This window comes from Micropterus salmoides, unplaced genomic scaffold (genome assembly GCF_014851395.1).
Source record: "Micropterus salmoides isolate LMB-PRFRI ecotype aquatic unplaced genomic scaffold, ASM1485139v1 Ms_hic_scaffold_16, whole genome shotgun sequence".
Lineage (NCBI taxonomy): Eukaryota > Metazoa > Chordata > Actinopteri > Centrarchiformes > Centrarchidae > Micropterus > Micropterus salmoides.
Genome location: NW_024040707.1, coordinates 25,585,388 through 25,603,511, shown reverse-complemented (window position 1 = coordinate 25,603,511; position 18,124 = coordinate 25,585,388). Strand labels below are relative to the sequence as shown.

The 18,124-nt window shown below is 41.9% G+C and overlaps 1 protein-coding gene across 6 annotated transcripts in view; it reads right to left on the bottom strand.

The window, feature by feature from the left end:
* The window catches only part of myt1b (myelin transcription factor 1b), a 105,323-nt gene extending 87,265 nt beyond the window's left edge, over positions 1-18,058 (bottom strand). For 5 of the 6 annotated variants that reach the window (XM_038723685.1, XM_038723689.1, XM_038723688.1 and 2 more), the window contains exons 1-2: positions 17,286-18,057; positions 16,602-16,711 (exon numbers count right to left, since the gene is read on the bottom strand). In XM_038723685.1, the coding sequence (XP_038579613.1) occupies positions 16,602-16,707 (106 nt within the window). In that variant the 5' untranslated portion in view covers positions 16,708-16,711; positions 17,286-18,057. Of the gene's footprint in view, positions 1-16,601; positions 16,712-17,285 lie in introns of all 6 variants that reach the window. The other variant, XM_038723686.1, reaches the window with a different exon arrangement.
* Between the last annotated feature and the right edge of the window lie 66 nt (positions 18,059-18,124).

The following is an 18,124-nucleotide window of genomic DNA, read 5'->3' as shown; positions in this document are numbered from 1 at the left end:
AACTGCAGTTTAGTACGTACAACTCTAAGTGAAGATTCAGCGTTAAAGAGCTCACATGGGTGTGTGTGGATGAGGACGTGTTTAAGAAGGCTGGAGACATGGGATCGGTTTGGAGACACGCACACAAATTTAAATGCATACAAACTGGATTATTCACAGATTAACACATAAACAAATGCATGCAACACAAAAGAATGAACAAACAAACTTTTCACAACCGCATAAGACCCTCAAAATGCTTCTGTAGGTTTGACTACATGATCCAAGTCGGATTATTGAGGCCTCTATTCATAAAGCCCTGTGCGCTAAGTCTTTTAGATATATGTGATAATAGGATTCATTGCTCCCCCCTCCCCCCCCCCCCCGTTCCCCCTTTTTCCCCCAATCCCTCCTCCTGTCCAGCACGCCATCCATTTGAAAAGGAAGGCACTGCATTTAAATTACGCAGGCAGTTTACTGTAAGAGTCCACCAGGGAAATTGAAGAAGGAGGAGGGGAGCGGGGGGTAAAACAGAGTTATGGGAAAAAGTATAGGATGGAAGGCAAAGTACGTAGAAAGATGGGGAAGATAGAGACGGGGATGGCGGGAAGACATGGGGTGGGGACGAGAGAGTGAGTGACAGAGCAAGAAAGCAAGAGAAAGGGGGGTGAGTGAGTGAGTGAGTGAGTGAGTGAGTGAGTGAGTGAGGAAGGGACATAGAGTAATAATGAGGGATTCAAGAAGCCAAGAGAAAAATGAGGTGAGGGGAAGAAGGGAAAAGGGTCAAGGAAAGAATTTGAATTAAGAGCGAGGGAGAGAGAGAGAGAGAGAGAGAGAGAGAGAGAGAGTGTATAAACAGAGGCCAGGAAGTGAAAGTGAGTTCACTGTCCATCCTCTGCCCTTGATGTTTTGTTGTTGAAGATGGAGAATCCATTTGCCAACACACACTCTCCTCTGTCCTTGTCCATTTTCTCTCTCGTGTTGTTTCTGTTGACCACACTGACCACTCTCCTCTTCTCCACTGATGGATGACAAACAAGCCCAGGCAATCCCAGAATGCTTTTTGTCATCCCTGCAGCGGAGAACTAGTGCATTTGGCTATTTACATGCAAATGGGATCACCCCCCTCTATCCCGCACACATACAGACGCACACCTTCCTACTCTCATTAATTTTGTCCTGCATTGTGTTCACTTTATTTCAAGTGTACTTCCTTTAGTGTGTGTGTGTGTGTGTGTGTGTGTGTGTGTGTTGGGGGGGGGGGGGTAGAGTATTAAGGGGGGTCCCCCTGACTACAGCAACACATTATACTGCGTTATACTGAATAATGAAACAATCCACAGTGTTTAACATGTGTATTATAATACTTACAGCGGCCTTGCAAATTATTCTGCACTTCATTATGTTATAGATTTCGTTTTAAATTGATTAAATTTACTTTTGGGGCAATTCATTCTACATATTGTAACCCATAACGACATAGCAATAACATGTTTTTAGAATTACTCAGACCGGCTTAGACCAGAGGATAATTAGACTCAATCCAGAAATCTTTCATCCCCACAATCATGAGGTAAACAGTAGAAATACACCGTTGACGTTACAAAGTCTACCAGGAATGTGCACTTACATGTATTCGATTGGCCACAGCAGCGGCTTACTGGAGGATGTAGCATTGCAATCCTGCACTTTTTTGAGGAAAGATCCGTCAATTTCTTGCATATCAGCCCTGTGTTCTTAACAGATGTGCGTGTATGTGAACACAGCCTCAACCCAAAGCCACTGCAGCATTGGATATGCTTCAGGTTGTTGAATTGCGCTGAAAGATGAACCCCAGTCTGAGGCTGTGTGCACTCTGGAGCAAAAGTTTTCTTCAAGGACCTCTCTGTATTTGGCTGCATTTACTTGTCTGGCAAGCAGAGAAGCACCAACATAGCCTGGTGCTAACACCACCATGCTTCACTGTAGGGACGGTATTAGCCAGTTGATGAGAACTGTCTAGAGGTCTCTGAGCTGCTTGTACTCGGACTTGCCTAAGACTTGACTTAAGTGGTATTTACTAAATTATACCCTCAAACCATAAGTATGTTGACATCATTATCATTATGATGCTGTACTTAGGCACAGCTGTGTTAAAGCACAGCCTCACAGCTGTAGATTCCTTCTTTATCCATACAGCTAAAACCATAATGTTCGTGTGCTTGTATATAAGACAGCAGGACATGTTACTCCCTTTCAAGACAAGCAGAAATTCCAACAGTGGATCACGGCTTTCGTGTCTATCACACTGGACTGGCATCAGCACATATATTGATTTTATTAAGTAAATCAGCCAGATTTAGCCTATCCAGAATCAGTTCTGTTTCTTAGTCAAAGGTGACACAAGATCCTAATAACAACATTTTGGTAGCACTTTATTTTAACTCCCCAGTTTAGCACTTAAAAGGAGTAAATAAAATGCAATACATATGGTTTATAACACAATAATGTAGTTGTAAGAAGCCATAAGAACATATATCAAGTGTTAATTAATGTATTTATTACAACTATGATGTCTCCTGTATGCACCTGAACTCTTTATAATTTATATGAATATGAAATATCACAGATTTCTAAATGCTTCTTCTTCACTCTCCATCTGCTGACGAAAGCCATGAGACATAGCTGAAAGCTCTGGGAGAAATTTAGTAAGCGGGCCTTGAGTTAATAATCTTTTGTCAAACTATTATTTCTGAGGTCAAGAATGACCCTTTAAGCTCAACATGTCTTCATAAGTTTTGAACTCATTTATAAACAGTTTTACATGTGAATGATTTGTTCATTAAATATGATGCAGTTTGTTTTCAGCCACACATCTGGAGAAACTCATCCATGCTTTTGTCTCCTCCTGCCTCGACTATTGTAACTCCCTTTATACCTGTCTCAGTCAGAGATCAATTCATCGCCTACAATTAGTTCCAAGTGCTGCAGCTCGACCTTTAGCATCCTGATTCTTTTAGGATTGATTTTAAAATTCTTCTAATCACTTTTAAGGCCAGACATGGGCTAGCACCTTTATATATCTCTGAGCTTTTATCCCCCTATGAGCCGCAGACTGAGATACTGTGGTAGGGCAGTGCTAACAATTCCAAAGTCTAGGCTAAAAACCAACGGAGACAGGGCCTCTGTTGTCAGGGTTCCCTTTACTCTGGAACAGTAGTAGATGTTTGACATTAATTTCTGTAAAGCAGTTTGTTACCTGTATACAAATGAAGCTATTATTTTTATTATTCATTAACTGGTGGTACACCAGTTGTTTGACTGTTTCATAGGAGAAGGTATAATTATTGATAATCTTATATCTTCTTACAACTACATTGTATTGTGTTATAAACCATTTATTAAGAGTTCATATACTGCTTGTAAATGATAATTAGAGATTGTTGAAATAAACATTTTACCCAGAAGGTGGAGAAAAATTGGAACAGGCGCATCCCTTGTGTCCAATTGATATTTAAGCAAGCCAGAGGCAGGAGGAAAGTAGAAAGCTGCATTCATGGTAATCATAAATGATTCACATACAGGTGTTCATTTCTCCTCCAACAGTCCAGCCATGGCCTCATAAAAGATACACTCTCAGCAACTAGCAGCCGCAGTTAAGTGAGCGAGCGGGGTTACAGTGAGTGAGCGTACCAGCCTTCTTCGACATCTTTCCCTAAACTATCCTCTGCACTGAAACTACCCGTTACTCCTGTCTTGTGTACACTGACAATGATGGACCGCTTAACATAAAATGTTGTTAAAGAAAAAAAAAATTGTTAAAGGTCCAGTGTGTAATATTTAGAAGGATCTATTGACAGAAAAGTTATATAATATCCATAACTATGTTTTCAGTGGTGTATAAAGACTTTACATAATGATTTCTTATGTTTTTATTACCTTAAAATGAGCCATTTCTATCTACATACACAGCGGGTCCTCTTACATGGATGTCACCATGTTGTGCCGCCATGTTTCTACAGTATCCTAAACAGACAAACTTCTCTACAGAGTGTGTTTCGTCAAATGTATGAAGAAGAACAACAACAACAAGTAACGTATTAGTAGTAGTCAAGTGGTTTAATAGAGGTAAGAAAAGAAGATAAATTTGGAAAAATGGAGGCCCACAGGTATTATTTAGCACGAGGGCCTAATTTGATTAGTGCAAAATCATGTACACATTTAGTTAGTTTGCTGATCATGAAAAGTGTTGTTTATACACTCTGATAATGCTAAAGATGCCAATAAAACCTACACACTGAACCTTTGAGTCTTCAATGATCCAGTAAAATCATCAAGACCTAAAAATATTATCAATAAACCAACATAAACCAAACTAGATAACCAATATTCTTGTGGATTAACTTTCTGTTGATTGACAAATCTATTGATTAATTGTTTCAGAACAGCTGAAGTGTTACTGGAAAACAAAAAGAAAATCAGTCATGTTTTGCAAAATACACTATATTGCCAAAAGCTTTGGTTCGTCTGCCATTAAATGCACATGAAAATTAATAACATTCCATTCTTAATCAATAGGGTTTAATATGGAGTTAGCTCAGCTATAACAGCGTCAACTCTTCTGGGAAGGCTGTCCACAAGGTTTAGGAGTGTGTTCATGAGAACGCCAGGCTCACAGTCTCCGCTCTAATTCATCTAGATGGGTGCTCTTTTGGGCTGAGGACAGGACTCTGCAGGCCAGTCAAGGTCTCCACACCAGATTCGCTCATCCATGTCTTTATAGACCTTGCTTTGTGCACTGGTGCACGGTCATGTTGGAACAGGAAGGGGCCATCTCCAAACTGTTTCCACCAAGTTGGGAGCATGAAATTGTCCAGAATGTCTTGGTGTGCATGAAGCATTAACAGTTCCTTTCTCTGGAACTAAGGGGCCAAGCCCAACCCCTGAAAACAACCCCACACCATAATCCCCCCTCAACCAAACATTACTCTTGGCACAATGCAGTCAGTCAAGTACCGTTCTCCTGGCAACCGCCAAACCCAGACTCGTCTGTCGGATTGCCAGACAGAGAAGCGTGATTCGTCACTCCAGAGAACACGTGTCCATTGCTCTAGTGTCCAGTGGCGGCGTGCTTTACACCACTAGATCTGACGCTTTACATTGCACTTGGTAATGTGAAGGCTTGGATAGCAGCTGTTTGGTAATGGAAACCCATTCCATGAGGAATTTTCACGAATGGACTTAATGCACATGGTACCACGCTTGAATTCACTGAGCTCCTGAGAGCAACCCATTCTTTCACAAATGTTTGTAGAAGCAGTCTGCATGTCGAGGTGCTTGATTGTATACACCTGTGGCCATGGAATTAATTGAAACACCTGAATTCAAAGATTCAGAGGGGTGTCCTAAAACATTTGGGAATGTAGTGTATGTGTGATTTAAAGGAATGCATGGACATTTCAGGAAACTTAATTTGCTTTTTTGCCAAGAGTTAATTGAGCACAAAGACTGTAAACAGGGGGAAACAACTAGCCTGGCTCTACCGATGTAGTCCTTTCCAAAACCCCATTAAAACCACAATTTGTAACTTTCACACAGATTAAACAAATGAGATATAACATATTAATAAGTGAGTTTTAGAGGTGTTGGTAGGTGGGTTTTTGTAATTCCAGTTACCGGCCACTGGCTGTATCTTCATATTAATTGTACAGACACAATGTTGGGCAAGTTACTCAGAAATTACTAGTTACTCATTACATGTTAAAAAAGTAATAATACTTTACTTATTACTGGGTGATAAAAGTAACTAGTTACGTAACCCGTTACTCGATATATCGTTTCTGAACGACAGAGGCTGAGATAAAAAAAATAAAGTCTTTCCTGACTTTTGAACTACTATTTTTTTGCACATGTATTTATAAGAGCAGTATTTAGTATTTTTACAAAACATAAAACTTAACGCTGCTCTCTCCTGACTAGTCCTAGCATCAGTGCCTGTAGCCGCTAGAGTTTCTTTCTTTCAGTTTTACGTTTGCTGTGTGGACAGATACTTTATTAAATTAAATGTAGAATTGTTTGCAGTGGAAAGTTTTTTGCTGGTTTCACAGAGTTTACAATGGACGACGATGTTCTTTGCATCTTAAACTGTGATACAATAAAGGCAGTAGCTACTTACTACTACTTAGCTCCAGTGCCATTCACGTCAAGGATGGTGCATTCAGTTCCGCAGTAACACAGCGTTAACTTGGATTAGTAACTCTAATATTAGTACTGTTTTGGAAATAGTAATCCGTTACAGTACTAGTTACTGGGAAAAGTAATAATGTTACACTAACACGTTACTGCCTAACACGACATGAGAATGGCATTACTCTTTCAACACGGTCCTCATACCTATTGAACAAAACGGGTCTATTGTCAATTGTCCCAAAACGACATCTAGCAAACGAGCTGAATGGTTTTTCCTGTAGGTTTGAAAAGCCCACAGTCACACCTCTCCCCCACTCCAACACCATCTTCAAACAGTCACCTTCCCCCTCTGACCTCTCACCTGCACTCAAGATCTGTGAAGAGGACTTGAGCCACCTCTTCCAAAGGCAGAAGATCAGGAAGGCTCCTGGACCTGACGGTGTCTCACCATCGTGCCTGAAAATCTGTGCGGACCAGCTGGCCCCCATCTTCACTCAGATCTTCAACAAATCACTGGAGCTGTGTGAAGTTCCCTCCTGCTTCAAACGCTCCACAGTCATCCCGGTCCCAAAAAAACCCTCCATCTCTGGATTAAATGACTACAGGCCCGTCGCCCTGACATCTGTAGTCATGAAGTTCTTTGAAAGACTGGTGTTGGCCCACCTGAAGGACATTACAGGCCCCCTGCTGGACCACCTTCAGTTTGCCTGCAGGGCTAACAGGTCAGTGGATGATGCTGTCAACTTTGGTCTGCATCACATCCTGCAATACCTCGATTCTCCAGGGACATATGCAAGGATCCTGTTTGTGGACTTCAGTCCAGCGTTCAACACCATCATCCCGAACATCCTCAGCACCAAACTCACCCAGCTCACTGTGCCAGCCTCCACCTGTCAGTGGATCACAGACTTCCTGACTGACAGGAGTCAGCAGGTGAGGCTGGGGAACATCACATCAAGCACCCGGATTATCAGCACTGGCGCCCCCAAGGGGTGTGTGCTCTCCCCACTGCTCTTCTCCCTCTACACCAACCACTGCACCACAGGGGACCCATCTGTCAAACTCCTGAAGTTCGCTGATGACACAACGGTCATCGGTCTCATCCGGGACGGTGAAGAGTCGGCCTGCGACGGGAGGTTGATCAGCTGGCTCTCTGGTGCGGTCAGAACAACCTGGAGCTTAACACGTTCAAAACTGTGAAGATGACCGTGGGCTTCAGGAGGAGCCCCCCCACTCTTCCCCCCATATCCATACTCAACAGACCTGTGTCTGCTGTGGAATCCTTCAGGTTTCTGGGTTCCACTATATCCCAGGACCTGAAGTGGGAGCCCAACACTGACACCATCAACAAGAAGGCCCAGCAGAGGATGTACTTCCTGCACCAGCTCAGGAAGCTCAACCTGCCTAAGGACCTGCTGATCCACTTCTACACAGCCATCCTCCAGTCTGTTCTCTGCACCTCCATCACTGTCTGGATTGGATCTGCCACCAAAAAGGACAGGAACAGACTACAACGGACAGTCAGGACTGCAGAAAAAATCATCGGTGCCAACCTGCCCTCCATTCAGGACTTATAAATTTCCAGAGTCAGGAAACGGGCAGGAAACATCACTGCAGATCCATCTCACCCCAGACACAACCTGTTCCAGCTCCTCCCCTCCGGTAGGCGCTACAGAGCACTGTACGCCAAAACCAACAGACACAAAAGCAGTTTCTTCCCACAAGCCATCACTCTGATGAACAGCTTATTTCTGACTCACAGTGTCAGGAACAATTCCTGTGCAATAACCCAGTAACTCTGTCTCTAATCAGCCACCTGTTTACTGGTTACCACTTATTATGTATTTATTCACCATTCGCTATTTCAGTGCTGTTCATACTATGTCATATTGTATATACTGTATACCAATACACCTACCTCAGGTCACACCTACACATACCTGTCAATAAAGCTGATTCTGATTCTGATTCTGACATAAGACCGTTTTCCTAAATGGCATTTACGAGCATTGGCAAGTACCAGCGACGTATGTTATGCCCGAAGTCACATGATATTTAACACATGGTAAACATTATGAAACGGTAGTAGTTTTGTTAGGTTTAGGCAACAAAATTACTCATGTTATGGTTATGTCATAAAAATATTGGGGTTTAAATTAAATACTTTACTTAAGTCACATGAAGTAAGTCATCTACAAAACATTATTTAATTTAAAACATATCATGTTTGATTGTCTTTCACATGGGACTTGAACCACAGTCTCCTGAGTGAAAGTCCTAAGTTGACTTGACTTCCATCCACCCCACCACCTCCATACATGGACTTTGTCACTTTTTATACTACGTCACCTGACTTCTTCTGCCACTAGAGGTCACGGCCTAACAAAAAACGTAAATATGTGTCTTAAGTTGCTGCATAATCGTCCTATACGCCCATTTTTCTGGTGAGGACGGACTGCAATCTTTTCATCTAACTCTGAACGAAAAAAACGAATAAGTGCTTTTGCCAAAAAACTAGTCTTCTAAAATTGCTGAAAAAAATGAACACATGCAGATTCAAAAACAAGTAGGCAAGACGTTTTTCTTCACTTAGGACCTCTGTTGCTCCTTGCCTGCATCTCCTCCTTCTCCTCCTCCTTTCAAACCATTACTGAGACACAAACAGGCCATTATGCCAGACAGGCAGACATGATTCCTCTGTACTTCTCTCCCCCTCTCTCTCTCTCTCTCTCATACACACAGAGCACACAGCCCTGCTGCTTCCTCTCCCTATGAATGAAAGAGGAAGTGCAGAGGAGACTGAAGTGTAAAGAGTCCTCTGTCTCCGCCATCTCTCTCAGACAGGAGTGACACCACAGCCGACAACAACAACAACAACAACGACAGTGACAAGCGGTGCTGCCGAATTATTCATGAGGGCTGAAGAACGCAACCGCAAAGGAGCTCAGTGTCTACAAAACTCACTCACTCAGCAGCCTGTGTGTTTTCAAAGCTGTCCCGTTCATGAGTTACAACCCCAAACTTACACCCTCCAAGAAGAGATTTCCCTCTCAATGGCGCCCACCTGGTCTGAGAAAGGAAGACGCCAAACTAAAGATTCAAGTATCAAAGTGCCATTCTCTAACTTGGTTGAAAAGTTTGCAGTTTGTCACAAGTGGAGCTCTGTTGCAAAACAAGACAACTTTGTGTGACACCTGAGCTCATACAAAGTGGCTGTTAAAACACTATGTGCTGGTGGGAGATACGTTCCACATCCATAATGAGGGGATAAACAAACTTTGTTTGTTGTCAAGTTACTTTTGACTTTGGGAAAGTTCAGAAACAATACTTTTTCCCAGAAAGAGCATTTCATAAAGAGAAGACTCTGCTCCTACAAAAACAACTATAATCTCTCATCTTTGAAAGGCAACTGAGAATCCCACTGTTGTAAAACTGCATTTAAATGACTTGTTATTGCTCTCATTATGCTTGAGTGGTTTATTTGTTTGTTGAAGAAAGGTTTCTATGTTTTTCTGATTGGGCCTTAAAAAGCTACAGACCTCAGTACAGTCAACCATATTTATGTTGAATGAGGACGATGGATTTAGTCCGCCATGTCTTATATTGGTTAGGAAGAGATCTCTTGATGGCCAGCATATTCAGGAGGAACAATCACGGCAACCAAAACCTTTTCCAAGAGTATTTGGGTAATAGACTTGGAAAAAATATGAACCTTTTCCTTTAAGTCAGTTCTGAGCTCAAACTGATTGTGTTCCGCTGGATGGAAGCACCGGGGTTTGGGGGCTGGATATCTCAGAGTCAAGGCCCTGCCAGGGTGCACCGTGCTGGGGGCATGACTCCCCGAAAGCTCCCTGGAGGCCCCACAGGGTTGTATCTGATGAATGTGGGTCACAGGGAGCTCCCTCTATGTATGTGGTGTGTGTGTGTGTTTGAGACAGTCCACACTCAGACAGCCTTTGGGGTAATAATGAGGAATGGACCTATTTCTCAAAGCAGGCAGCGGAGCATAAAGAAGACACATACAAACACATGAAATGTGAACACCAGACCACACATGCACATGAAACAGGCAGTCACACAAACACACACACACACACACACACAAGCACATGTGTATAGTGTACAAAGACACATTCATACAAAAAAGACAAAAACAGATTCTGAATTCTCAAATATCAAAATGATTTACACTTGGGGAAAGAAAGCAGTTTCACTTCACAGATCATGCAGCAAACATAAAAACCCAGAGCAGATCTACGGTGCATATTGTGTAACACTAACAGTGCCCTGCTGAGCTGCTTGCAGCGCACTTCCACCGTGTTTGCTGTTACTACCATCCTGCCTCGCGGATCCCCGTGACTGAGCCATGAATACTGCATGGCTTTCCTGAAAGCACAGGGCCCTGTGGAACTAGCAGGCAAAGTGTATGGGTTCCTCTGCAGGTCACTGTGCCACAGTGTCTACGCTCTATATTTACTCTACATGAACCTGACTATGTGTGTGTGTGTGTGTGTGTGTGTGTGTGTGTGTGTGTGTGTGTGTGTGTGTGTGTGTGTGTGTGTGTGTGTGTGTGTGTGGGTGGATGGATGGGTGGGCTGGGATGAGAGAGAGGTGAAAGAGCATTTATGTTTGTATGCAGGAAGGTGATGTTTGTGTGAATGAGACTGTGTGTATACATATTTATGTGTTCACATGGGAATCTGTGTGTTTATGTGTGTAGGCACACATGCATAGAGAGTGTTCGTGTGCACATAAAGGTGAATGTGTATCTCTGCATGCATGCACTTAAAGGTGTATTTATTGTGTGTTTTATGAACCTGGGAATTGAAGTGTGTGTTTGTGTGTTGGAGGTGAAACAATACTCTTTTCCTGGTAATGTCACATGTTTGCCTGCATGGACCAATGCTCAGACTGCATAGAGAATGTATTCAGTGTACCAGAAGAATCATGATGTCTCACACTGGGCAGGGGTGGGGGAAGGGTGTGTGTGTGTGTGTGCATACATGTGAGTGAGACAAAGATGACCAAACACTAGCTACAGACAATATGTGCGCCACATTTCCCATTTCCATGTTGTTAAGGGGGGCTGCAGCTCTTTCAGTGATAATAGCAGGGAATGCAGACAATGGCGAAGGTGATTCAATAAACAACCCAGATGCTTCATTCTGAAACAGAAAACACACACACACACACACACACACAATATAGGTGCACAATGAAAACCTCCTTTGCAGAACTTGACATATGGCGCACACAATTTCCCTCTCAATTTCAGATCCAACTCCCACAGACGTCCCCACACGCCGGCAAATTGCCACATCTCCCCCTCCTCCCTGCCTCCCTCTCTCCCTCCTCCTGCTCCTTTTTCCTCATCTGCCCATCTCTTCATCCCTCCCTCCCAATTCACTCCTCTTTCTGAAAGTCATCTGCTCACTAAGCAGTAAGCAACATTGTGGGCCGCTCGCAGAAATGAGAGTATACAAATGATTTGTGGCACAGGCGTCCCACCGGCGCCAGCCTAGATGGCTGTGAGGAGGAGGAGGGGGCCCATGGTGGGGGGATAATGTCACTTTCACCTTGTGTTTCTCTAGCAGGCCCATGATGATCATTTTTCCCCATTTTCATCGCAAATTTGTTTCGGGTAAAGGCTAGCGAGGAAAGAGAGAGAGCAAGAGAGCATGAGGGAGAGATGGTGGGTGAAAGCAAGTCCCCTATGCTTTGCTGAGCGGAAGGGGGGGTAAGAGAGAAAGGGGAGGAGGGTCTTTATAAGGGGAGATGGAGCAAAGAGGAGAGAGGTGGGGGCGCATCTGCACAGTGACCTTTTTCTGATCCAATCTCACTGATGAATCCTAATGAAGGATTTAATAAAATCACAGTTTACAATCTGTCCCTGCATCAAAGCGTGCAATCCAATTCAAAACACAGGCCCATCTACATTTCCAATATTGTTGCAAACCCATCAACCTCACCAAGCCCGTCCCTGAAAAATAAGTGAGCACATGTTTGTGTGTGTGTGTGAGAGAGAGAGCAACGGAGAGAGAGAAATTGGCCAAGCTGGAGAGTGAGCGGCTGGCACATTTGTTCCAGCTGTAGCCTAATGTCACAACTCGTCATATTCATTTGGCCTTCTAATGAGGCTAAAGTCAACAAGGTGCAGCATACATGAGTGGAATTGCTGCTGCGACTCACCACTAAATGAGCAGAGAGAAGTAGACGAGAGAGTAAAAGATACAAAGGACACTGGTACTGAGAGAGAGAATAACATGGGAAATCATTTCAAACTTGATAATGTACGGGTCTGCCATGAGTTCACACACGCACTCTTCATACACATCGTAAGATTGCACTGACATTTCCCAGATATCAAAAGGGCACACCTGTAAGCTGTGGGTCTGCAGAGTAAACAAGACAGATGAATGCAACCATGTGAATGTCTGTAAAATAATGCAGTGAAGTGAAGATGAGAGGGCCAACTGATGTAAAGCAAAGCACTGGAAAAACTGTAGACCCCAAACCTGTACAACTCAGTAAATATTTTGCAACAGTGACATCTGCTGGTGAGAAGTTATAATAACAATACTCCATCATATCCTTCAGCAGTGTCCACACTAAAGAACCAAACTAACAATTCTACCAAACCAGAAAACATAGTCATAATTTAGCTGATTTCCCTATAAAATGTGGTCAGATAGCAAAAAATAATTTAAAGGGGCACTTTTCTTGTCCCAATGAGTTTCATACAGCCCGTCAGGATATCTTGGCATCGATTTTGACCATCCTTATCTTATCCAGTCCAATAATCTGGCTTGTCCTGCAAACTAGGGGTGACAAGATGCAGCCGTGATGTACAGTGGCACTATAGTACCACACTACATCACAGCTATCACAAGTTCCAGTGACGTATACTTTTCAACCCATAGAGGCCAGTGCAGCTGTGTTTTTCCTCCTTTCAAAATCTAGAGTGGAGTTGCTCTTTTATCTTTGTCTCTTGGGAGCACAAATTAAATCAATCAAATACCTTTATTGTCACTCAACTATATACACAAATGCAGCAGTTGGTGAAACTCTTGGGTGCAGATCTAGCAACATAGCAGCAGGACAGTTATACAAAAACTTGTATAAATCCATTTAATCAGTGTAATAAGTAGAAAATGTTGCGTTGTCCTTGATAGTCAGTTGCCAATGTGTATAAATCGGTCAACACTAGGGATAGTCACCTAATTTATGGGAGTGTAAAACTAATTTACTGCAGTATGTCTTTAAAAGAGAAAATCCAATGGTCATAAGTCAAGTAGGCTTACAAAATTAATGTAGAAGTAAAGGTAAAACTGTTTACAGCAAAGCAGGGCCTAAAACAAGAACAGATAGGAAAGCTGACACTTTTCAATAGTTTTATAGTTCTATTATAGTCACAAATTTGGCTAGCTCAATCTAGTCAGACAGAAAATAGGTCCATCACCAAAGACAAAATACCTATGCATGATGATTATACAAAGTACATTCTCGACCAGCTCTATAGGAAAAGTGAAACCAATGAAAAGTGTAAACATTGTCTATCTAATAATGTTGTGCCAGGCTGGACTTCCCTTCCTGTAGCAGAAATCCTGGGCAGTCCATGTTGAAGAAGAATGTGGCTTGAAATCCTACATGTTATCAGAGGCTACATATCACTAATGTCAGCTGTAATCTACGTTTCAGCGAAGTTTTTCATTAGCCAATCTTACATGGAAAACTAAGCCTGCACCAGACCCTTTACCCAGGCAGAGATGGGACTATCGAGATTACAGAGCACAGAACAGATTTGGTTTGGTTGAAGTGGAACTCACAAAACCACCCTGCTGCCCCAACAAGAGCCTCGCTGCTACATCTGCACAGTGTTAATGAATAACATAACTCCATCTGCACTGTAGCCACAAAAATGGGATCCAAGCCACACTGCCAATACCACGCTATAGATCAGTGTTATCTCTGAGGAATAGGTGCATTGATTAGATATGAGATCTAAAGTCTGACTGCTGTGTGCATCTGAACAGCTGCAATTTCTCTCTGATTAGACTTCAGATTGCAATTACTTTTGGTATCGACAACACATGTTAATGAGATTGTTTGTGCCAGAATTCCAATCTACATGAACTGCACTGTGAGCATGTAGGGTTTAATACGGATGTTTAGGTGTGGTGTATGCGCTGAATATTTGCTAATTCTGTGTGTGTGTGTTGTGTGTGTGTCTCCAGAAGGCCTGAGTTGATCAGAGTGTGGAGCGACAGCTGTGCCACAAATCAGAGCCCATTTACTGGTGACAGAGTCATTAAAGCCTGCTCATCTCATAAAACACAATGCACATGGTCAAATACCATTCACTCCATTCACGCTCATAACTCAGTCTAGTGGGCAGCCACACACAGTCACACACTCTAACACACACAGAGGCGCATGCACACACACACTCACAGATGCAAATACAAACACACAATCGCTCGCAAAGCTAAACCGAGTGTGTCAATTGGAATGACTATAGGGGTCGGTTATATGTTCTGTGTGTGTGTGTGTGTGTGTGTGTGTGTGTGCTGTTTGTGAATCCATAATAAGCAGGGTGATAACGACCCAGAGGTAAAGATGGATACTTGGTAAAAGCACAGCAGCAGTAAACACTGTCACACTTTGTCTAACAGTTGTTTTATGATAAGTGCACGCCACAAAAAACACATACTACATCCTCTCTTCTTCTTCTCTCTGTCAGTATAGCACAAATATACAAAATACATGCAGAATCATGCAAATCTACTGCATGGATAAGTATATTTACATAAACTCTTGGACACTTCTTCACATCCAGCCAAACAACCTCTCACCTCTGTTTAATGGTGACAACAACATAGTGTTGTACTGATGTTGAAAAATATAATACAATGTATAATTGAAAAAGCAAATACAGAATCCATATCTACTCAATGCAATGTAAAATATATGTATACCATTACTGAATGCTGAATTAATATGGTAGCTTTTACAAAGGCAACATCAAAGCACAACAAGTATGTTTTCTTGTGTTTTTCCATCACTAACACGGAGGACTGACTACCAAGTGATGTTGAAGGAGAGCAAGGGTCAGCCCCCCCACAGATTTATGCACCTCATTAGAAAGTGCTATCTGAGGATTAATGTGCCATAGGCAGGCACTGGGGTGTAAAATGCAGCTAACCTCAATCTGATCTGGGGTCAGCAGCTTGACACCCAGAAGGTCATCAGCCACGTGTGCAACACCTGGGTTGAGTCAGTGCAGCAGTACAGTACGAAGAGATTTTTTATCTGGGAATACATTTAAGTATGCACAAATGTGTTTTCCTATCCACAAAGAAAAAACAGCTATTTTATAAATAAACACAACCCAACTTAAATCAATGTACTAATTCTACATAATTATTTCCCAACTCAAGGATCTAATGACATTTGCTTTTGAATGCTTCCAGAGGACATGTGTGGACTGGGTCACGTGTGTGTGTAGTTTTGAAACACTTTTCACTTCCTCCTATCCACAAATGCATTTTGTGTTAAGGTGCTTTACAATTAGGACATCTGGCCGCTCATTCATGTGGAATTTCCACATGGGAAAGTATGTTGTCTTGAAAACATACAGTAGCTCATCAGCATCTAGCATCTGGTTGTATTTGTTTGTGGATAGTAAAATGCATCTGTGAACACCATTTTATTCACAAATCGTAATCCACGTTTGTATAGGCATCTAAAACAGTGGCAAAATTACTTCATTTCAAAGGAATTGCTGTATTAGATTCACTCACAGGGCAAGGTATTGTGACATTATTGTAGTGTGTTAGCCAGACCATCAACTTTTATTTAACTCTCCTCTGTCTGAAAACAAACTGCTCCACAAATGAAGCGTGGTTTGAAGACAAGTATAGTTTATTTTTTCCCCTCAACTAAATCTTTATTGAATGAAATGATGTAAAATCCTGAGAACAATCCTGCCAGGGAGGAGTAAACAGCCCAGTGCAGAGAAAATAGAAAGAAACTTGGGGAGATTATGTGACGGACTTGCACTAGACTGTTCCCAGCGGCAACAGTGTTAACAGTTCACCAACTAGCTGAGTGAGTAGTCACTATGTCAGCAATTTTCCAGGGTCAAATATTTTGTGAAGACAGTGCCACCTTGTGACTGGGCCTTTAATCATGTTTTTATTTGAAACATGAATTTGGCACTACTACTGACTTTAATTTGTGTCCACACTATGATTCTAGTCAATAACCATAGTGAGGCTACTGTATGTGAGCTCATATACATACAGACACTGACTTCATTGGATTAAAAATCTTGAATGCATCAACAGTGAATTACCGCTGCACTCTCAGAAAATTGGTCTTTTTCTGGTCAAAAAGTAGATTAACACGCAGTGTGTTTATGCCAGCTGGCGCATTTAGTTTGGTGTCTGTCTTACCTTTCTCAGAGAATTCACATTCCTTCATGGCCTGGTCACAGTCAGAGTGTGTGAGCGCAGCTATTGACGACCCGTTGACCTTGAGATGAAGAATATACATCACCATGTGCCTGAAGAGGAAACTCAAAACAATCAGGGTTTCTTTTATTGTTTAACCGTTGTTTTCTTGACAAATTAAATTATATTTCACTATAAAGTTGTGTCTTTATACACATGATCCCTTTATTTTCTTTTATCCACAGCATCAAAACAATGTTCTCATGTGACTAAGTTGAACAAAACTTTAATGCAAGAAGTGTAATCATGTACATGGCTTAAAAATAACTAGCAGCAACACTTTACTTCAAGTGCCCCTATTTCTCATTTATGAGAAGCATATAAACATTGAATAAATGGTTTATAACACACAATAATGTAGCTGCAAGGCAATATAAGTGTTTTATTAATGCATTTGTCAACAACTATAAATCCTCCTGCGGACAGCCATAAGTTGAGGCTCCTGTATGAACAAATAATGAGTGATAAAATAGTAAAATACAGTTATAATAAGGCTAAATGAGCCTTCATTGGAGACGTTGCTGTTGTTGACAAATAGTTGGAATAGCTTCCTATGATGTATTTATTACTATTAAAAGGGGGATTTAAAGTAAAGTGAGTCATAAGTGATATGAAGAAAAAACTTACCTCCTCTGACAAAAGCTTCGAATAAACTCCCACTTAAAAGTTAGACTCTGACTTTAAAACGTCTCAAAAACACTTTTAGCTATAATTCCCCCAAACGTTCTCTAAACATTGAAAGTAACTGTAGACCTTCACATCAGCCACAATGAAAAAAAAGAAAAAAGTTCCTCTTTTTTAAAAGAATGCTGTCGGAGTGGTTTTGTTGCCACTTAAGCATTAAGGAAGAGAAATAGTCACAAAGCTATCCTTTCAGGGTTGAGAGGAAGAGCAAAACAAGGGGGTCACACAAACCAAAAAATAGCTGGGGGCTTGAACTCCACAGAGCATGTGCTATGACAGAGCACATTACATGTTTATTTTTGAAAAACCAATTATCTTCAGTGTGCAGGAACAGGCACATAGTTGCAATTATCTGTTTTGGGTTTAAAGTTAAAAATAACACATATATTTGTAGCAGAGACTTGAAATGTGTCCCATCTAAAAGAAATGAAATAAGTAGCCAAGTTGGCCTGGCAGGAAAAAGTTAAAAAGTAGTAGCAAAATTGTGCCCCAGGCGACTCCGGTAGTCCCACACACAGTTCCCCATTGTCCTGCCTTGCCTATTAGTGTATCTCCTCTCAGCTTACTCCTTTCACACCACTGTTTTCCTCACCAAAAGCACCACAGTGGCAAAAAGTCACAAGACCCGCTTGAGGCAAGGATCAAAATGTCTCAAATCAAAGTCGTTTCATATGGATAATCCTGGAAAATGTGTGAATGGAGCTATTCTCCACCCATAATGACATAAGATTCACAACACACATTTGTCCCAAGCCTCTAAAAAACACTACAATAGTAGAGCA